Here is a 22,701-nt window from a genome sequence, read left to right as displayed (position 1 = left end):
CGCTGCGCTCCGCCCCGCCGCGCGGGGGTGTCTGGGCGCCCGGGAGCAGCACGGCTGCTGCAGTGCCGCGGCGGCCCCGCGCCGAGCGGAGGAGCTGAGGGTGCCCGCGGGGGCTCCTCGGAGGGAGGAGAAGAGGAGGGCGCGGGGTCTGGGCACTGAGAGGCTGCCGCGAGCAGAGAGGCGGCCGGGAGCGGGACCATGTCGCTGCAGAGCCCGCCGGCTGCCGCCGAACTGCCCCCCGGCCCCGGCGAGGGGCATCCGCCGGGCGCGGAGCTGAGCCAGGGCAGCGCCGCGGCCCCGTCAGCCGAGGAGGGCGGCGAGGAGGAGGAAGAAGAGGAAGAAGGGGAGAAGGAAAAAGAAAAGGAAGAGGAGAGAGAGAAATTGCCGCCCATCCCGTCGGCGTCCACGGCAGCTGCCGGGGTAGGTTCCGTCAGTGCCCGGGCAGCCGCCCGCGGGCCCGCCTGTGCCACTCCATGTTCGTTTGCCGTGTTTGCCGCTTTATTTGGGAGGGGAAAGGGAAGGGGGAAAGCATCATCCTCATTTTCTTTCATGTTCCTTTCCGCTGAGAGGCTTTCATTCAAGTTTCTTAAAAATAACAAGTGCATCTGTAAGCAATGACATAATGAAGCTATAAATTCTCCATCCGCTTATAGTTAACATTTTACAACGGTCTGCTCTGTCGGGTTAGTCATGACTGAGGGTTTGCAGCATCGTGAATGTTCATTAAGGGTTCTCGGGGGTGGAGGTTTTCAGCTCTAATGCACTTAATGGCAAAAGAGGTAGCTGGGAAATACTTCTGTATTTTTAGCTTTTTCTTTAAAAAATCTTTTCCGGTTTTTACTTTGTGTTGAAGCAAAGATGACAGAACATTTTGATGAAATGATGAATGAGTTAATGCAGGAAAAAAATGGGGAAAGGGTATTTGCCAGAATAACTTAATTTCAGAAACCTTTCTTCAGGTTTTTAATTTTACCAGAGTTGTGCTTTTCTTCTGCTGACCATACAATATTACAAAACACAAATTTTTCCAGGCATGAGTTGGATATCATACATAGCTTAACATTAGAACTTGTGGTAAGTTACTTCAGTCCAACAACAGAACAAAAATGTTAACTAATCCTGTAGTAACACGCTTAGGAGATTTTAGTTCAGCGGTTCTGATAAGCATCTGACTTACTAAAAATTATCATTTCAATTATCATTTATTTAAATTCGTAATTTTAATTGAAAAGATTGAGCATATAACATTTATGACTGTCAGGAAATAATTGTGGTGTTAAATTAAGTAATTGTGTGCAAACTCCTTGGAGCAATTCTGCCAATTTTGTGTTTTGCCTAAACCTTCCAATCTTCTGAAAGACTTTCAGCTTTGTAAATCTGTCAGAATGTGCAAGAATATGTTCATTCTTGTGATTCAAATACCAGTGTGGTGGGAGTAATGGACGAGTGCCCAGGAGTTATTTTTACCTTTGAATATCTCCACCTTAGACTTTGAATGGCAAATGTCAGTCCCTTAGAATAAAGATGCAAGTGCTGGCCTAAAACGTGTCAGGCTTAGCTCAGCTAATTAAAAATGTTTGCCCCTGCACGGCTATGTAGAATTCCAGCTGCCTTAAAGAACCTGGAATTCTTTGTAGCTGGACATCCATCATGTACCTCTGAACTGTCGCCCACAGGCAGAAGCTGTCTAAATGGAGCTGCTACAGAGGAGCTCAGACCTGGCTGCGTGTGGTTGTTTGTCAACTGCAGGGCGGGGTTTGAATTTACCAAGAGCCTTATATGGGGTTCAGTAGCATGTTACACGGAGAGAGGAAGTTTTGTGGGCAGATGTCATGGGCATTTCCAAAGGGGTGATAGTCTGGGTGTCAGCATTCAGATTCTGGAAGGAAACTTGGGGAAAGCTAAATAATTTGCTCCCTAATAAATAGTAACAAATAGAGACTTCTGTAAAGGAAAACCAGTCCAAAGTTACACCTTTCAAGCTACAGATGGAAGGGAAAATCCTGCTTCTTGTTCAGGCTGTTGCAATTTCAGTTGCCTTTTGGTGATCTGAGTGTACCCTGTGTGTTTTTGGGCAGGGAAGAAAATATTTTCATCCTCACTAGTCTTTGCTTGCCAGGTACATAAGGGCCTTGAGTAAGCAATGTTAGGGCTAACATAGGATTTTCAAGAAACTCTTCTAGATAGTCTTTTGTATCTTCCGACAAAGCAGTCTGTATGTGCTCTTTGTAAACATTTTGACTTGCTTTCACCATTGCATCTAACTTCAATAATGAAAAATACAGTTTTATAAATGCTAGTACCTTTCCAGTCTTATGGAGGGCTTAATGTTTTGGAGAACTTCCACTAAGAAGCCAGCAGAGTTGTGGGTTATTAATATGCTCTTAAAACAGAACTAAAGATTACTTTGATCCACTTACTCCCTTTAAGCATATTCATTCCTTATGGTGGGTGGGAGGGGGACTGTAGATGTTCAGTTTTCTGATGGCAGTGAGTTTGTGAAATCTTAGGCTCTAAAAGCTCAGTGACCTCCTACAAAATTTTTGAGTATGACATGGTGCTGTGCACTTGCCCTAGATTACTCCCTCAGGAGTTGTCAGCGTTTCTCATTAATGAGCATGAAGTTTCCCAGTATTCCTCCAGGGCCTTCCAGTAAAGCCTTTGTCCATGTGTTTGTCTAATATTGTTGAAACAGGATGATGGAGTTAAAGAGGAGATGCAATTTTTGTTCTTTATGATCACTGCTGAGGGAGGTGGCATTAAGAAGGAAGTTTTTTTAAAAATGTTCACCCATGGTATTTCAGTGGCATGGCTGGAGGAAAACCTAGAAAGCTAAGTCAGTCAAAAAGGCTGGCACAATAATTTATTTAATAAAAACTCCTTTTCTCAATTTTCTCTGCTATCTATTCCCTAATAATCATAATTAGACTAGTCTGTGCTTCAGAGCTTTTCTGCCTAGAGCACACATTTTATGACAGAGCAGATTAGCCTCACACCTGGGTTTCTTTAAAAGTCCTTTTTCAGTTACTAATGTTTGTCCAGGGTCTGTTCTTCTCCAATCATGTGCCAGGTGATTTTTAAGAATCATCTTAATGATATTTCAAAGGTTATAGACTAAAAGGAAATATTAATCTGAAAATTACACTGGTAATTACATTTTATTTTGGAATGTTTGTTGCATATAGGGAGTGTAGAACTAGAAATTGAAATTAGGTAAAAATACCAATTTTAGAAATTGAAATTTGATTTTTTTTGAAAGCCAGAAGTCCTGCTGATTGTTCAAATTTATAATTTAATGAGTTATAAGCCACAGAAAAATAGCTGTATGTGCCACAGTTATTTAAAATTCCTGGCAGTGTACCAGCTTGTGTACACTGCGGTGTGGTAGGTTTATGGGTTGTGTTATTACTCTTCTGGTGGTATTTCAGGATGTTGTGGTGGAAGTGAAGTGTTTTCCTTAGAACTTTGGCTGCATGTCTTTGTCCCTTAAAGGGAAAGGGAAATGTACTGGTTCAAAAATTTTGATAGGATATTGCTTTAATTATTCTAGAATGTGCATTCTCATTTGCTGAATTAAAGCTTTGATTTGTGCAGAAACGTATTTCTAACTGAGAGCACAGATGCCAGATATCAAGAAAGTGAGTGTTTAGGTTACTGTGAGGTTGCAAATCGTGATGTGCAGGAAGAGTGTGTATATTTTTTTGAGTTGATCTACCTTTTCCTGGTATCAGTTGGTGACTTGGAGCTGAGATGAAAATTAAAATATTCACCGTGAGACTTCTGTCATCTGGGCAAGCCTCTGAACCCCACCTATGCTTTGCAAATTCTGTAGTAAATAACTATATCTAATAGCACCTGGTGCTGATTAGCCAAACAGACTAATTGGCACAATCCTTTGAAAGTCTGGTGTGTAATTTCACTTCTGTTTGCTGTTGAAACACATTAGGGCTCAACACTTCCTAGCAGAGACTTGTGCAGGCTCCTTGGTGACAGCATGTACAGACAGGTGCTTAAGCAGGATGTCTTTCAGCACTTTGTCAACAAACGTTTGTTGGTCAGCCTTTTTTCAGTGGCAGGAGATGCTGACCATTTTGAATCACTAGTGAGTTTTACCCAGTAGTCGTAAATTTAGTATTACTTACTTTACTTAGTAGTATTCAATTATTATTAAAATTTAAACAGTATTTACATTTTTTAACAGGTTAGAATTTTTGGCCCCACATTTCAAGTCTTGGGAAATTTGTCTAAACTACTTCAATATATTGGGGCTATTTGGAAAAAGGAGTATGTGACACTTTCATGTGTTTAAACTGAGCTGGATGTAGTGAGGAAGATAAAAGTAGATAGATATTAGGATACAGAAAGTTAGAATATCATTGACAGCATTCTCATTGTGTTGTGTTTTCCTCACAGTAATCCAAGGATATCTTCATATCCTGCAAATTAATACTTGAGGTTTTTAATGTAATGGAAAGGAATTTTATGGTACCTCTCCTGAATCAATTTGAAACAAACTTGCAGGATCATTATTTATGTCTTATTTAGTTATTACCAGTCTGATTTCAAGATAAAAGTTATTTAAGAATTCTCTGTAATACCTCACTGGTAAGATTACTCTAGCAGTAATGTGTTGGCCCTTTAGAGCATACTGTTGTCTTAATTACAGGGGTTGGAGGAAGGAGCCAAAAATCAGTTTTCCACTTTCAGCAATTTCATCACAACTATCAACCAAAAGAAGGAAGGCATCGGAAACAGAAATTCGCCTACGCGACTTGTTTTACCCAACATCAAAAACGGTAAGAAAAACAAAGACCTGTGTTACTTAGTTCCCAAGTTTAGAAGGTGCTCAAATTTCTGCCAGTATTTGTATTGTGGTAGGGCCAGAAAATCTAGAAATCTAGATTTCATTAAATTACACTGTGTTGTACGTTGTACAGGCAGTGATATGTATGATAGTCCATAGCCGTCAGTAGAGGTTGTGTCATAGAGAAAAGTTGGATAAGAAAAAAACAAATAGACCTGGAGGATGAAATAACTATTTGAAGTTTTAGAGAAAGGTACTGATTCGGTTGTCTATCTGCAGATACTCTGTCTAGCTGCAATCAGGCAGTGCCTCCAGAAATTGTCAGAACTTTGAAGAAAATTTTTTATTGCCATCTGAATGATGTCGGGAATGAGGCAAGCATAAGGCTTTTCAGGGAGACAGTTGCTGTTTTTCAGTGAAGATGAAGGCCAGTGATGGCACAAAATAAAATGCACAGGCAACAACTGGTAAGTTCTGAAGAGCATTATAGGTGAGAAGGAAGGTGGTTGTGCTATGATGATGTAACAATACTTGATGAAGAGCTAGAAAGTGGAGCTCTGTATTCAATATGGCAGGCTAGAATCATGAAGCCTTCCAGGTCTAACCACAACATCATAAGATGATGTTGTGGTTAGACCTGGAATTTTTAGTAGGTTTTTGGGCTAGGATATGGAATTTCAGTAATTTGGAACTTTTCATAAAAGGCTGTACAAACATTTGTCAGGTTTGTGTTGATCTTGTCTCTGAGCAAGTTCCCTTTAGGCTTATGTGCTGTGGTTCATGAAGTCTTTAATAGCACAATTTGAGGCAAGGAAGAGACTGCACTGAGAGATCTCTGTATTGTCAGTTTGAAACAAAACTATTGACAAGTATTGTCAAAGTTGTGCAGAAAAAGGTGGCTTATAACTTGCAGCACTAGATTCTTACTAAAATAATCTTTTATTAGTGCTAGCTATATTGAAAAACTAAAAGTCAGTGCAAGATTTCTTTTTTTTTAGCAGTTTTTGTTATGGAGTAAAGAGGTGCTTTCTACTTCCAAAACAAGGGCAATCATTGAAACAAAAAAGGTTTGAATGATACCTCAGACAGGATTTGTGCTTAGTTCAAATCACTGTGTACTACACAAAGGAAACCACAGGGGCTGGAGATGGCCAGTAAAGAATTCTCCCCCTGCTGCATAACATACCAGAAATCTGCTTCTCCCCTGACCCCCCTCCTTTTTTTTTGGTATCTGGCAAGGATGATAAACTTTAAACACCACTCTCCTGAAGTGCCCTGAGTTTTGCTGCGAATAATGCTGTCCCAGTTGTAATTATTGCCTCATAAGTACTTAGTTGTTAATTTTCACCGCACTAATGCATGGCAATATTTATTACAGTCAAGTATATATTCTTGAAATAGAGCTCAGTGTGTTAAATTGAGCAGATGCTCTGGTAGTTTCAGGATCAGAGTAACCTGCCTGTATAAAACCAGAATATTTTTAGTAACAGTCAAAGGTGAATTCAAAATATTTTGAGGTGGTATGTGTATTCTGTGGAGACATTAACAATTGAAACAAATTTATCAGTTAAAAATGCTGCTTTTGCTAATCTGGCATTCAGGAATAATGCTTGGTTGGTGTTTTGCAGATGATCTATACACGTGCTATCTCTGAACACGTGTAGATATATATATGTGCATATACTGGTAATACTTCAGGTTCAAGTTCAAAGAACATTAATTTCATTGAAAACAAAGGTGTGGAAAAGCTAATGCTGGTAAATACAGCATGAAAAGTAGGGGGACTACATAGTGTCTACTTTGTGTGCTATATAGCTGCCACATATAGTGAGTCTTCTAATGTAACAATGATCTGGTATGAAATTTATGTATTAAATAGATTGGTCTAGTTCTTTTCTAATGTTGCAAATACAAGTTTCTTTGCCTTATCTGCCTTGAAAATTTTCATCTGCCAGCAGCTGTGTTGGTCACCACGAAAATAGCTGCAGTATTCATTTACCCTGACCTTCCCTGGACTACTCAATTCTGCTTTGTATCAACGAGATTTTCTTCACCAAAGTTTTTGGTCATTCCTTAAGCAGTCATGAATTGCTGAATTTTTTTACTTGATGTAACTGGGCAAGAGGCCAGAAACTATTGGTTTTTCTTGTCTTGTAATATTGTGTTTTTGCTGTTTATCAACTCAATACATAAATTTTCCCATTTCTACTCAATGAAACTCAAGTGATGGATCTTAGTTAGTATTCTTTACTGGCAGAAGAGCAAATAAATCTATGTACTAATAAACTTGAATGATGACAAAGCATACTGAAGTTGGCCATGTGTGTTAAAGATATTATTAAAACCAATTTTAGTATATCTAAATCAAACTGCCTATATTTCAAAGAAAACTGCATTGCTGACAGGGTGCAAGTTACCAGCGTAGCACCTGCAGCCTCAATTTACTGAAGTGAGAAGCAGCATCTGCCAGCAGATGTCTCTTCTACAGAAGTAGAAAGAATATTTTCCTCATTTCAGTGTATTCAGTTGATTATAACTCAATGTTTAATCCATTTAAAATTGAGAAGACAGAATGAGAGTTAAATCAAAAAAGCTTGTTACTCTCAGAGTATAAAAATAAGGCAAATTCTTAGATTCTTTAAAATCAGTCCATCCTGCTTTCAGAGAGTGATGTGCATTAAGAGAACATTTGCTTGGATGGACTGTTTGGCACCTTGGCTTGAATTAATTTATTATCTGTGTGCCAGCTTTGGTTTTTTTCAGTTACTACTCTTCCCTTAAAATAGTTTAAATTCCAGCTGTGAGAATGGCAAGGTTCCATATCTGTAATCGATGCCATTCTCAGAGGATTGAGGGCTGGTCTGATCTGTTATCTCATGAATGGTGGCTGAGTTAAGTCACAGGGACAGTGTCTCTGTCATGAGCATGAGTGAAAAGAATCTGCTTTTGGATTCATGGGATTTTTTTAGCATCTGTTTGCCTGCTGTGATAAATGGAGTAGGCAGTGGAGTAGTGATACTACTTTGATGTTTAGTTAATTTAAAAAAAAAATCTTTGAAAAGGCTTAGAGGGGTCTTAGAAAATCCTTCATAGAGGATTTTCATTAAATATGTTTGAATTTTGAGGACACTTTTATTTTATATAGTGTATTTTATCCCAAACATATGTCACAATTCATATAAATGCTTTTAAAGATGAGCAGTATAAATCAGACTACAAGAGCGCTTTGAGGATATTTATGGAGACGCTGTCGGTAAAATGCGTGTTGGAAATGCAAGGGAAAATTTTTTTTCATGTTTTGGGTGGGTTTACCTTGGCTGACTGCCTGACACCCACCAAGCTGCTCTATGGCTTCCCCTCTTCAACAGGACTGGGAGAAAATAAGTTGAAAAAGCTCATGGGTTGAGATAAAGACTGGGAGTCCACTTCCCAATTATTGCCATAGGCTGAACTTGAGGATATTAATTTATTGCCAGTTAAACAAAACTCAAAACACCTTCCCCTTCCCTGCTTACCACACCTTCCCTTGTTCCCAGTCTCAACTTCTTGCCAATTCTGCCAGCAGCCTGATCAGGCAAGGACTCTTGACTGGCTGCAGGGGAATCTTTGCTCCAGACCCTGGAGCACCTCCTCCTTCTCCTTCTTCTCCACTCACGTGGGTGTGTGTAGGGTAGTTTCTTTCTTTTTTTTTTTTTCCTATTTTTTTTTTAAACCTTCCTCTCTCTCAGCTGCTGTGCAGGTTTTTTTTACCCTTTCCTAAATATATTGTCACAGGGGTGCTACCAGTGTCACTGCTGGGCTCAGCTTTGGCCCATGGTTGGGTGTGTTTTGGAGCTGTGTTGGATGCAGAGGCAGCCCCATCTCTCCTCTCACAGTAGCTGCACTGTTGCCAAGTCTTGCCACTCTAATCTGATCAAACAGTCTCAGATCAAATAGAAAGTAAGGAGTAGAATAGAAAGACTTTGGCAAAGCACTGCCAGTTGTACTAGAATAGGCAGCCAAATTTATTGAGAAGTGTTCAAAGATTCTGTTTCACCACAATTCTCTGTAAGACAAAAAAAATTTGCCTTTCCCATTTAGTTTTTTGGAGAGATTCTTTAAGGAAGCTGTAGATGATCCACAGTCAGCTCTAGTTAAAATTATATATCACAGTGTAGAAAAACAGACTTGAAGTCTTGTCCTTGTATGACAGTTGCACTTTGGCATGGTTGTGCGTGAGATTTTTCTTAGCTGTAAGGAGCACCAGTGTTGCAGTTTGTATATTAAATATTTACAATCTATATTGTAAATACAATAACGGGCAACACTGCTATTTTTATCAGTTAGCCAAATTTTCCACCATGTCTGCATGTGCACATGGTAAGAGAAGAATGCTTTTTTAAAGAACTAGAATCAAACAGTGTGAGTTTTCTTTTTTCCCTGGTACCTATATATTTGTATTAGATGCATTGTATTTATTCTTCTTTGCCTTTCTTTTAAGGGAGAGACCTACCACCTCTTTGCCTCGATGTAAGGCAAAAGCAGCGCATGTCTATAGACACGTTACCCCAAGAACTGAAAGCACCATTTCCTCCTGAACCTTCCCTTCCAATTCGAACCAAAACTGTGAAAGACTTTCAGTAAGTTATACTGGTGTTCCTAGAGGTGTATTTTCTTCCTTTCTTTGGAATTCTTTTCATTTTGACCTAATTCATGCATTTGATTTTGTTAATCTCAAATGAGGAAACAGTTTCAGTAAGACTGACAAGGAGTTATTTTGGCTATGATGGTGGGATTGATAACGCTGTTACTGTGAAAACTATCAAAATATTTTTTCTAGCTTGAAATGTTGTTCCACACAGAAAATGGCAAAACATATACTTCAGAATTAGAATTAGAAATGCGGTGATTGTTTAGTTTTGGAAAAAAAATACGTATGGCTTATTGTAGGCTAGCAAATCCCTTGCAGTCTTAGATGTTTTGGTTATAATGGGAATTATTTCTCTCTTCCACATTTGAAATTTTGTGCTTCCAGTGAGGAAAAGGAATGCTTTTTGATTATTCAGTGTATATTTGGTGGGAAAGGAAAGAGGGTATAAAGGAAAATTTGCAAAGAGGTGATCCTCTGCTCATACTCAGGTGATCTGAAGAGCTGAATTTTTTTTCCATATTCAGATTTTTGGATCTATTGACCACTGCTTCTGGACAACCTGTGGCAGTGTTTCACCACTCTCATTGTGAAAAACTGCTTCCTTATATCTAATTTAAATCAACCCCCCTGCAGGTTAAAGCCATTAGCCCTTGTCCTGCTCCTTTGAATCCCCAGCTGTGAGCCCCTACCACCTCTCCATTTCCCCTCTCCCACGATTGCCAACCTCCAGGCAGGGCTAGGTGCTTCTCAGTTGGATCTGGCAGCTGCTCCCTGCACTGAGCTGGGTTTGGGTTTCCCCATGCTGAGGATCTCTTTCACAGCCTGCAGCAAAGCAAGAGGAAGCAGCTTTCAGGGGAAGGCCTTGCACAAGTCCAGGTAGATGATATCATTCTTCCATCATCCACCTTCCAAGATCCACTGTAACCCTACTGGTAGAAAGCCACCAAATTTGCCCTTAGTGAAGCCATGCTGACTGTCACCAGTAACTACCTTGTCATGTGCCTAAGATTAAATTCTATTCGAAAAATTTTTAAAGAAGTAAAATTTTGTAGAAATTCTAGTGAATTTGAGTAGTTTAGGAGCCTTCATACTTAAAATTACTCTGAGAAACTTTATCATGTCAGTGTAGCTGCAGCTTAATTCTGTTCTGTTCTGCTAATTATTTGTCCTAACATACTGAACTGTGACACTGTGAATTAGCATTTTGAATAGAAGACATTGCTCAGGTGTATCAAACACAAACTATGCTTTTGTTCTCTTACAGTACCATGATTTTTAAATGACAAGGAAGATGTTAGAAAGCTACGGATATTATACTTGTCTGTCTTCTAAGTGTGCTTAGTGAGAAAAGCTTAAAGTTACAGTGCATTTTAAAGTCTAAGTGGCTGGAAAGATCAAACCATTACCAGTATTTGATTACATTTTCTCTAGGGATGATATGGAAAAGTCGAAGGCATCGGGAGATTGGAAAGCTGTACATAATTTTTATTCTACAACTTTTGATTCTTTCTTGGAGATAAATGCTGCATTTAAGGTAGAAAATAATTCCTAATGCTGTTTAGTAATTACAGTGCTTTGTATCTTCAAAATGTTTACAAAAATATCATTTAAAGACTTGCAGACAGGTATTCAAGACCACTAAGACCAATTTTTCATGACCTCACCTGCCTTTTGTAGACAATCTGTTATTGCATTGATTTATTGATTCCAGTTTAAGCAATTGTATTTGGAGTTTGTGGAGCTTTAAAATTGCAGTATGTAGGTTTTTTTGTGACACTGTGACTGTGTAGGTACTTTCTACACAAATTACAGTTTTAAAACCTCCAAGCTAATGCGGGGGCCCAGGCAAATCTGGAAACAGAAATTCCCTATCCCTAAAAAAAGGTGTGATATGGGCTCTGTTATAGCTGTTCATGTGTTATGATGGCATACTTGGTTTTCCTAGGGAATAGTTATATTTATGTTTCCGAGTTCATGCTAAATTATTATTTCCTGCCTATTACAGAGCAAAATGTGCTTATGATATTTGATATGGATGGTAGGGCCTAACCCATGGCTTTTTGTTATTTAACAAATATTGAATGCTTAAAATTTTGTTGCCTTTGTCTGATAATGGATCAACAACAAATGTGAAAGATGAAAATTCAATGTAATTCATTATTTGAAACCCTCTTACATTTTAAAAATAGAATGACTATGTAAGTATGTGTAGGATTACTATTGTTTTGCTCCATCTTTAACATACTAATTAAAGAAACTTACATTCTTATGTTTTGATTATGAAAATACTTCTATCTGAATGTGTTTTCCTAAGCTTGCTGTTAAACTTATATTTTCAAAGATAGCTATAAAATATTCAAAATGCTTCATTATTATCTAACTTACAGAAAGATACCAATTCTCCATTTAATACCATTGAGGACTCTGGAATCGATGCAAAATTTGTGAATGTTGTCTATGATGCCTTATTAAATACTGTAAGTAGAAGAAAAGAATTCATGTTTTATACCATTTATATCAAAAGTTTTTCCCAGATAGGCACGGTTTCTGAAGAATCTCTCAAAACATACTTTAAATGATCCCATGAGAAGTACTGCAGAATCATGACAGCTGCTCTAGTAAAAGAGGAGGAAATTTTTCTTACTAGTAAAGCATAGTTTATATTGTGGTAGTTCTTAAAGACCACATATCTTAAAGATATGACATGGCTGTGATGGGACACTGCATGGGGGGAAATAAAGAAAATGTGAGGATGGGGATAGTAAAAAAGTAGGCCCTGTGCCTAGTATACAAAGGACAGGAGTAATTTAGAAATCATACTTTAGAGTTTTTAAGTTGGTTTAAGTGTTGAAAGGCACCATTGGCACAACCCCAGACCTCAGCTAGTATATCTGTGAGGAAGATATTTAGGAGCTCAGCATCATAACACAAAAGATTTCTTAGCTGTCTTGAAATGCAAGCAAAGAAAACTTGCTTGTTTGTACAAAATCTGGTATTGAATATGTATAATTACTTCAGATATGATTTTTCCTCTCCTTTTTTGATAGCCTCAAGATATTCAGAAGTCAGTCCTAAAAGGAATAATTAATGGTCTACTACAAGAATGGACAGGGTAATTATAATAAATGTTTGCATCAGTGCTGTGCCAGCACTTCAATCTGCTATACGTTTTGTCTTTATTGTTTTAGACAAAGAAAGAAAATGTTGTGATGCAACTTACTTGATACATAAGAACTTAATCCCTTTTGGCAAATCTGCTGAAATACATCTTGAACTCTGTAAGCTGACGTTTAACCTCTGAGAGGCAGATCCATACCCAGCCATACATTCCTTCTCCAAATCTCAGCCGCTTGTTGCCAGGGCATTTCTTTGGACATCTTAATTGCAAGATGAATTAAGGAATTTAACTAGGGTAGAACTTAACACTCGTTACCTACCCCCCACAGCAACTAGGACAAATCCCTATCGACAGTTTGCTTCACAATAGTGTTCATGTGTGGCAGCACCATAGAAAGAACAGTGCAGGATGCAGAAGGAGATAGCCCAAAAGCAGGAAGTTTTCGTGGAGGTGACGTCTTAGCATGAAGAAATAGAAGTGAGAATGCATGATGTAATTCATAAAAAGGTGTAGCAAGAGACAGTGGCTTGTTGTGACTCACATGTGACCCAGGTCTTGGCTACCCTTGTCTCCAACTTATGCTGCTTTTTGTGCTGTTGCTGGATGTGCTTGTGGTTATGCAAAAACCTCGATAAACACAAAGAAGTGCAGAGGCTGCAGTGGTAGAAGTGTATGGAGAATTCTTGCAAGACATACTGAAGAAGGGCAAATAAACAACTCTGGTGTCACTCGAGATAGAAAATAATGTGGAATTCCCTCTGTGGAACATCTCTGGCTCTTCAGTTCTGACCTTTTTTTGGCCTTCTCTCATGTTTTTAAACATGATGATAAATAGCCTGCTGCCTTTAGACAATTGTCAGAATCTGTAAATGGCCTTTTCAGTTTTTGAGAGCAGTGAAGATTCTTAAACATGGTATTGTATATATATTGGCAAAGCAAAATAAAGTTATCCATGATTTCATGACTCTTAATGTCTGTAAATTATGGATATATATGGTTCTGTTTATTATTTCATTTGTTCATAGGCCACGAACAAAAGATGATCTTAGAGCATATTGTATACTTCTACAGGTAAGAAAAACACCGTATTTTCATGTAAGTACCTGTGTGCTTATTGTATAATCTATAAACCAGTATACTGTGCAAACAAGTTTGTATAGCTGAGATACTTCACATCCAATTTATTCTTGTAAGAATGTATTAAAATACGGGAAAAGTGTAATGCATGATGGGAATGGGAGCTTAAGGGAAGACAGTTGATGGGGAAAGTTGCATAGATTAAAATTGTGCACTAATAGACAAGTAATTGTTTCCTCTTATTTTCTGGGTTGAAAGAATAAATATTTTACCTACTTATTTGTTTTTATGTCATCCTCATTCCCAGATTTGCTTTATTAGGATGCTGTAACTCTGAAAGTTTTAGTATATGTGCTTTCGGATATTGCTGTAACTTTCTCCAGTGTTGCATTTTATCCAATCTACCTGGCTGACTTTCTCCATTCTATCTGACTACATTGTCTGATTTCTGCCTGTGGTCACCTTTTACCTTTGCTGCTATAGATGGCTTGCATTTGTAGCAGATTTCCCCTTTACATTTTGCTGGTGTAGATAGCTAACACCTCTGGACACAAGAAGCAGTTTCTGCTGTTATTTGAGAAAATCAAATGGCAATTTAATTTATCAAGACAATAGTTTTCTTCTCTGGGGTGGTATACTAGCTGTGAATTAAAAAGAGTATCTCCTGCTGAAACGTGGGAATGTGTGAACACATGGAATAGAGGGAAGATTAGTTTGGATTGATGTGGGATAGAGAGGAGCTATAAGAATTCGTATTACTGATATGAAAAGCACATCACTCAGAGGAGTGTAGTTTTTGTTACAATGTAAAAATTAATCCAGAATATTGAGTACTGCCTTTGGGCTACCTGTGGGCTTTCTTTTGGGGGGAAAAAAAAAATCATACTTTCACAGTATAGCAGTTGGGTATTTTTTATTTGGCTAGAAGTTGTGAGTTGTTTTTTCCCATAGTTTTACCACTGTCACAGCTATTTTGTGAATTACTTTCATGTGTAATTGTACTGGCAACAACAAACATAAGAAAAGATCCTAATGACTTTTTTCCCTTTATGCAGTTTATTAACCTAACACTTTTTTTAATCTTTTTCAGAATCCTCAATTTAGTAACACTTCTACTTATGTCATCTATGCTCACTTGCTAAGACAGATAGCAGCCTTAACAGAAGCTGACCATCATTTCCTAGTGCACTGGTCTAAAAAGTAAAAAAAAAAACCAAAAACCCCACATGACAAATTCCATTTCTAGGATTACGATTGTTACTGTATTTCCATTGATGTTGACTGTTTTATAAATTACATGAAAGTTGATTTAATTGACTAAAGAGATTGTTTTTGTTGCTTTCAAATACATATGGACATAGTCCACTAAGTGATACTGATTTATAGATGCAAAATGTATATAATGTATAAAAATTATTATATTCATAAGAAGCAGCCTTAATCACAAGTAACTTATCAGAGTTATTTTTTGATAACACGTGCAAAATAACTTGTGTGTAAATTTTTAGTTATATTTTTATGTGGTATTATTAAAACAAACATCTTTATGATTTTTTTTTAAATTAAGTTTTATCTTGCATAACTTGCAAAAGATACTGTAATGTTACTACATTGTACAGAAACCACAAAGGAACTAGAGTCCTTGCTTCCTAGTGTGATAGAGGTGGTGAGAGTGTGGTTAGGGCATTAGATTTGTAATTAATTGAAATAACTCTAATAACACCTCCCAAAAAAACTCTAATAACACCAAGTTATGGGGATAACTGCCCGAAGACCAGCCCCTAAGATTGCCTTCCATGTACTGACTGTGCAAAAAGTTAGTTTGAGGTAAAAAAAAGTTTGGCCATATTCACAATTTCCATATCTCCTAGGAAATCTTAATTAAGGATTTTCTTCTCTGCAAGAGTGGTAATTCAATTTCCCTCCCCTTCCTTATGTCCAGATATGCTTAAAATTGTGGTAAAATATTATTTCATTTGAACTGCATTTGCAAATAAGGTGTCCACTTTTGGTTAAGGATGCAATAGACATATGCTTTTAGTCTTAAAGCATTTATTAGAAATGGAAGCCATTAAAATAGGAATGCTCTTGTTTAGCATAGGCTATTTTAACCTGCCTATACATATATGTGTATTGTTGTGCTATTATGGAACTGGTGCAGCACGTAATTTAAAATGTGCACCTGGCACAAGCATATGAAGCATATGCCACTTTTTTATGTAAAAGGACCAAGTATCTCAAATCAGAATTCCTTAGTATTCAGAGTGTGGAGTGAAATAGATAAGGATTTTTTGTTTGTTTACTTAAAGTCAAGAACAGATAATGATTCTGTTGCTTTGAAATCTGTTAACAAACTCTAGTGTAGACAGTAATCACAAGAGACTAAGTGCAGCATGTTTGTTTTAGGATTTCACAGAAGAGGTTCAAGCAGGTGGTGGATAGGTTACTGCAATTTATTTCTTTACGGCTGTTTCCTGCAAAACCTGAAGAGTTTCCACCTATGGTGAAATGTACCTGGTGGATTCCATCAGCAACAAAAGTCCTGGCTTTATTTAGTAGGTATTTTGCTTGAACTCTGTATGCATGTATATGTTTATATATGTATATTTGTGTGTGTATATAAGGTTTGTTTTATACAGACACACACATATTGGGTGAGGATAGTTTTTACTGCTCCTCTTCTGGGGGAGACTAACAATGATTGTGGCATAGTATAAACTACAATAAAAGGCTAAAGAGTAGTAAGCAACAGAGTCTTCTGTTGTAAATCTTCCTACTCTCTTTCCAGTAGAGGCTCATTGCTGTGCACAGTTTTCCTGTGACAACAACTGAAGATCTGTGGATACTGAAAAGCTAGAAGCAGAGAAACTCTCCAGCTTTCTGAGTGTTTTGTGAAAGTCCTGCTTTCTCACGCAGGCTAGCTGAAAACAGTTTGGGTTTTTGTAAACCAAGACTTTATCTAACACTTGCAAGCTTGTTATGCAGTATTGTTATGGTACATTGGAGAAAATGTTTTGAAATGGGTGTTGTAGAGTCTTAACCAGTCATTCTGGGAGGTGGTTGATCAAGGGACCAATAATCTTATGCCATTCTAGTGAACCAAGATATATAAATGAGTCTGTAAGTTCGTAAAGGGTTCTCTTCTTTCGGACTTAGCTCTGTGTCGTTATTCTCGCCGTCCCTGGTACAACAGTGACATCGATCATTCAAACAAATCTACACAAGTGACCAATGGTTAAGGCTTCCCTTAGATTTATAAAAGAAACTCTTAAATGTGGAGCTGCCAGAATTTCCTCTGTAATTCACCTACCCCCACAGAACTATTTAGCATCTAAAGAAAGTTAGGCAATGCATGTGCCTCTTACATCCAAAACTACATCTTAAAAAAAGTATAAATCCCTGTTTGGCTCAACATAGAGCACAGCAAATTTGACTACTGCAAATGTAAACCTTCTCAACTGCTGCCAAATGGTGATTAGAGCACTTTCTTTCTCCTTTTTAGGAGAAGACAAAACCAGAAATGAAAATTAAAATTGGAATTAAAATTTTTTCACTGTCAACTTAAGACTTTTACTTAAAAGTATTCTGCACAATCCTGCAGAGTTAGGTGCACAAGCTAAATTATCTAAAACAAGAGACATGTTTTATAATCATCTATGAAAGAGTTACTAGCTCCTTAATTCTGGAAAAAGAGCTATTTAGTAGATGAAAAGACACTACTTTGTGTCTGACAGACCAAAATTAAAGTATGCTGAAGTGTTAATAGAGAACTTACTGGCCATTTGACATTATGTGAATGTCATTGTATAATGCGATAGCTTAAATGTGAATTGGCTTTCTTCCTTTGGTCAACTACTTAATTTTTGTGCAGGTCTAGATGGTATACTGGAAAAAATGTAGATTTTCTAGCCATAGCTGCTTGAAATGATATGGATTTCTTAAACACTTTCATTTATCAAACTGCTTTTTTCATCAATTTCAGCAGAACATAGTATCCTTTATCCATGAGACCTTAATTGAGTGTATGTCAGTTAGGAAGCTAGAATCAAACTGATGCTCCCTTATCATAAATGGGCAGAACTAGGGATTTACTGTTTTCTACAGCAATTAATGTGATGTCCTGTGGGGTTACGTTGTAGCTGTAATTCTGTAGTTAAGACTTGAGTTCTGTAGCTAGGTTATTAATTTTTCAGTATTATTTTAGACTTGGCTTAAAGTTTCTGAGATCACTGGTGCTCGTGATGCCAAGAAATGAGATATGCTGAATCCAGGCATTGTTTTAAAAGACTTCTGTGTTCTTTTTAGATGCTGCAAATAGTCTGATTAGTCCTCCTATTATTTCATATACGGATTTCTATAATTCTACGCTTGATCATATTGATCTTATGGAAGAATATCATAACTGGCAATGCTATGGGAATTCTCACAGGTAAGAGGAATAAGTGCATGTTTCTTGTTTGAGTAGTACTTCAAAGCACTGTGTCTAGTATATCTATATTAAATATAGTGGATGGATAGTGTCTGTATATATGATATGCATACTGTTTATGTGTATGGAGATCCACATTAAATAATGTATTTTATTGAAAAATATAGCTAATATTTACTTGCTGCTGCGTGGATGTGAGATTGACTGGAATAAATCTCATTCTGTCTTTTCAAACTGGAGAAAATACGTAAAATATGGATGATAATAAAGTAAGTTTATTAATTACTGGCATAGACTTCTAACTGTGTCTTACTAAAGACATATTTTAGCCTCCAATACATTCATAGGCATTTTCCTTGCCTCTAGCAGCGGTTGGGGAAAACTTGGAGACCATAATTTGCTCCACTGAATCAGGTATTTCAGGCTACGCTTCTGTCTGATACCTGATAGTCTTCTTGAGAAGGAAAAAACCAACTAAACAAAACAAACCACACAAAACCCAAATGACAAAAGATAAGTATTATTAATTTCAGTTTCTAGCAGTACTTGCAAATAACAGTTTGTTCTACTGAATCAATTATCTCTATAAACAAAGTGGAAAAAAAAGCAGCTATTTGCAAATTATTGTCAGTGGAGGGATTAGTTATGAATGATAATTCACTCCTGTATTCTTAAAATGAAAATAATATGCTAGATGCTAAAAAGAAAATATTTAATCTTCTTTTCTCTTGTTAGGTTTTCTTTCTGTCAATACCCATTTATTATTTCTATAGCAGCAAAAAAAGTTATTATTCAAAGAGACTCAGAACAACAAATGATAAGTATTGCACGGGTAAGTCCCTCAATGATAAATGTCTGTGTCTCATCCCCACCACAAGTATTTGTCAGACTGATATTACACATGACCTGTCATTACAACTTCTAGAATTTCTGACTACCCTGAAAAAGAACTTAAACCATTTTACTATGAATAGTCTACAAATGTCCATGCTGGGTTCTCTCAGTATTTTTTTTTGTGTACTTAGTTTCAGGATCCTTATAGATAGCAGTGTTGTAGAGAAAGAGTAATTGACTTACTTTTTTTCCTCTTTTGAGAAACCAGCATAACATGCTAGCATGTTAAATTAACAAGATGATTAAGGAAGAAAAATTCTGTGAAAATTTTGGACTGTTTTGTATTTTATTCTTTGAAGGTGTGTTGTCATGGAAGACCAAGATTCAGCTGTATACTTTCAGGTCATGGAAGAGGTACTGCTTCTGGGCAGCCTCTTCAGTTTGGAAAGAGGCGTTGTCTGCCTCCCTCAGTGCTAATTTTCTACAGGTGACAGGTGATACTCTTTCCCTCAGTGCTCTGTGTGGCAGCACCCCCACCTGTGCATTCCGGTCTTGCTGGATATGCCTTGTGAAGAGCTAATTAAAGCACAAGCCACTTTCTAGAATCTTATAGGTATATTTTTAACAATTTGGGAAGTAAAAAAAATTGTTGCACAATTGCCACCTTCTTGTTAAACCTCCCAGTAAGTTAGTTCAAACATAGTGTAAATGGTATCTGTAGCAGGAAAGAAATTTCTCTCCATCTCCTAGAAGATACTGAAGCAGTTACAATGTTAGGGAAATGTCTTTAATGCACAATACTGAGAAGTTTTTACAGTTAACAAGTGTGACACCTTTTTTTGAAATGAAGATACTGCATGTGTAATGTTTCCTTCTCATTCAAATAGCAAAGCCTTGTGGATAAAGTCTCTCGAAGACAGAAGCCTGACATGAATATGTTATTCCTAAATGTGAAAGTGAGGAGGACACACCTTGTCAGTGATTCACTTGATGAGGTAACAAAAAAATATAATTAAACTGTGTGTTGCTGCAGAGTAGCTATTGAACTTAGATTTCAATTCAGTAAGTCATATTTAAATCTTTTTCACTAAGAGATTGGGAATACCACTACATAATACTAAATAAAAAGAACTTCATTACTGTCAAAATTGCAGTGCTGCAGGACAGATTGGGCTAGACATTTTGAAATTCGTTTCCTATGCTCATACTGCTCCATAGCTAAGCCCATAACAAATATACATACTCTGCACATGGTCTGTATTTGTGTTAGTAATTTTTGTGTTAAAAATACAGTGCGCAATTATCAGATTATGTAGGACTTGAGTCCATGAAGCAGCATGAATAGGATGTGACTAATCACTAATGAGGTTGTTCTGTTCTAATTCTTGGAATTTTTTATTCTTTTCCTTCTCTATCCTGTAAGAGTAATTTTAGGCTTTCTTTTCTTAAATTCTTAACTTGATTTTAACTAATTTGTCACATTCTTGAATGTAACTTTCCCTTTTTTAGAAATAAAACAGGTGTTTCCATTAAACTAGGCAATTGTTCAGTATCCACTGAACCTTGCTCATTAACATTATGTAATGAAATTTAGTTCTGTCTCTTTCTCAACATTGAGAACAGCCTGATGATACTGAAGAATAAGTCCAGGTAGTGAAAACAACATCACACAAATTATGATTACTCATGTCAGAAAATATAAGTTTAAGCTTTATTCTCCTATTTTAAAACCCGTCTATTTTGGCCTTTTCTCCTATGAAGAAATATGATTGGTAGTATTGCTTTCTCTCAGGCATTGTAGGCTTTTTACCACACTAAAATAACCAAGAGCAATTTCAGAAGTTTTTATAGTCAAAATATTCTCCTGTTTATTTCTGGTGCTTTCTTCTACCCATCTCAGAGATAAGTAAGAACATATTATAGATTCATATTCTCAAAATTATGGGGAATGGCATGTGGAGAGGGAAGATGTCTTACTTTTATTTCAAATTTTAAAAAATAATTTGCAAAGAAAAATCACTTCAGATAATAAATAGCTTGTTTCAAGTAACACCAATACCTATAGTTACAAAATTTGTGTAATAGGAATTTACTTGAGCTGCTAGCAACATGGAGATTATTTTATCACAAGCATACTCTTGACTGGTTTAAACATTTGCTCTGGAGCTGGACAGTAATTAATGTTTTAAAGAAAACTTGTATGGGGACTCAGTCTGAAAGATCACTGCTAATTGTAAAAGGCTGTAATCTAATTATTTGCAGGTTTTTTGTGGTGAAATGCTGTCTCTTAGGAAAAAGCAATGAAAAGAGCTTGTCACCATTGTCTGAAAAACAGTTTTATAAAGCAGCTGATACTTGCTGGCAGGAATCTTACACAGAACCAAATGGTGTCCAAATATTGAAAGTTTATCTTATTCCCTTATTTCTAAATATTTCCAAATTATGTCTAATTACTTTTTAAATTTGTCATTTCTTCCTGGTAGCACATCTTCTGTAAAAGGTAAAAAATTATACAGGTCTGAAATATTCCAGACAGACTCAATTCATTGCATCTAATTGCTTGTTAAGTCTATTTGTACAGCACCTAACTTCTTTTCAAGCCCAGAGAGTGACACCATGTGCAAAGTAGTTGATGGTGTCAAGTAGTCATAATTGTCTTGCTTCGGCAATTCAGTCATTGTTTTAATATAGTTTTGACCTATTAGTAGAAAACTATGCAAATTAATAGTTTAGGCAAAGCAAGAGCAGTAGAATAGAGGCTGAGGTGTGTTCTCTATGGCTAGAAGTAGTGACAATATGTTAAATCTCCTTTTTCTTCTTCCCTACCTATTTCACAATAGCTAGCAAGGAAGAGGGCAGATCTGAAAAAGAAGTTAAAAGTCACATTTGTAGGAGAAGCTGGTCTTGATATGGGTGGCCTGACAAAAGAATGGTTTCTTCTTCTGATTCGGCAGATTTTTCACCCAGATTATGGTGAGTCCTCATAAATATTCTTAAGTACAATGTGAAAATTTGTTCAGACTCTTGTGTAAGCACTGCTCAGCAGTAATAGAAAAGTATTTGCATTATAAACACTGTTTTCAGCACAAATCCAAAACATAGCCTTGTACTAGCTATCAGCTACAAAGGAAATTATCTCAGCCTAAACCAGCACAAGGGTTTAGCAAATATTCAAGTGGAGATAAGGCCAAATGTATTGGTTTATCATCTACCATCCTTCACTATTTCTTCACATGCTGCATTTTCTCTTTCTGCCCTCAGTTGTCTTCATATTGCTAGTTTAGAGAGTTTTCCTGGTTTTTGTAAGTAGCTGCAGCTGGACACTGTTACTTTGGTCAGTTCTGGCAAACTGCTGACCTTGGTCTCCCATATATCCATGGGGTTTTTTTGGTGCTGATAGTTGCACTGAGAGTGCCTGCAAGTTCTGGTACTGTTTCTGTGATTAGGATAGGTAGAGGTTAGCTTTTACTTGAATCGTTGTCATCATATTGTCTGTTTGTGGTATCTGTGTGGCCAGTATTCTTAAAGGGGTCTGAAATAATCTCAGGAAAGAAAGGTCTTTCAGTTAGGAGCAGAGACAGTATAGGCAGGTGTGAGCCTGAATGAAAAAGCCTCCCTCTGCTGTTACCAGGACCTGTGAGCCTGTAATGACATGTCATGCCCAAGGGAAAAAAAAATAAGACTTTTTGGTTAAGTAGGAGATTGTAAGACATGAATGAGCAGTCATAAACAAGCAGTTCCATCCACTTGTGTTACAGTGGTGTAGATGGATCTGGGTGAGTTTTATTCACCACTCTAATGAGCTTTCC

The 22,701-nt window shown here is 37.1% G+C and overlaps 1 protein-coding gene across 15 annotated transcripts in view; it reads left to right on the top strand.

The window, feature by feature from the left end:
• The first annotated feature begins 11 nt into the window (after positions 1 to 11).
• HECTD2 (HECT domain E3 ubiquitin protein ligase 2) overlaps positions 12 to 22,701 on the top strand; it is a 35,243-nt gene continuing 12,553 nt past the window's right edge. Inside the window, exons 1-13 of one of the 15 annotated variants that reach the window (XM_048310692.1) lie at positions 14 to 420; positions 4,667 to 4,796; positions 9,285 to 9,423; positions 10,866 to 10,968; positions 11,822 to 11,911; positions 12,482 to 12,546; positions 13,578 to 13,623; positions 14,720 to 14,829; positions 16,036 to 16,184; positions 17,935 to 18,058; positions 18,794 to 18,890; positions 19,780 to 19,887; positions 21,733 to 21,865. In XM_048310692.1, coding sequence (XP_048166649.1) covers positions 199 to 420; positions 4,667 to 4,796; positions 9,285 to 9,423; positions 10,866 to 10,968; positions 11,822 to 11,911; positions 12,482 to 12,546; positions 13,578 to 13,623; positions 14,720 to 14,829; positions 16,036 to 16,184; positions 17,935 to 18,058; positions 18,794 to 18,890; positions 19,780 to 19,887; positions 21,733 to 21,865 — 1,516 coding nt within the window. In that variant the 5' untranslated portion in view covers positions 14 to 198. The other 14 variants (XR_007205067.1, XM_048310690.1, XM_048310691.1 and 11 more) reach the window with 14 other exon arrangements.

The sequence above is a fragment of the Corvus hawaiiensis genome, chromosome 8 (assembly GCF_020740725.1).
Source record: "Corvus hawaiiensis isolate bCorHaw1 chromosome 8, bCorHaw1.pri.cur, whole genome shotgun sequence".
In the NCBI taxonomy this organism is placed as follows: Eukaryota; Metazoa; Chordata; class Aves; order Passeriformes; family Corvidae; genus Corvus; species Corvus hawaiiensis.
The sequence above is the reverse complement of the archived record's forward strand: the minus strand, read 5'-3'. Positions and strand labels throughout refer to the sequence as shown.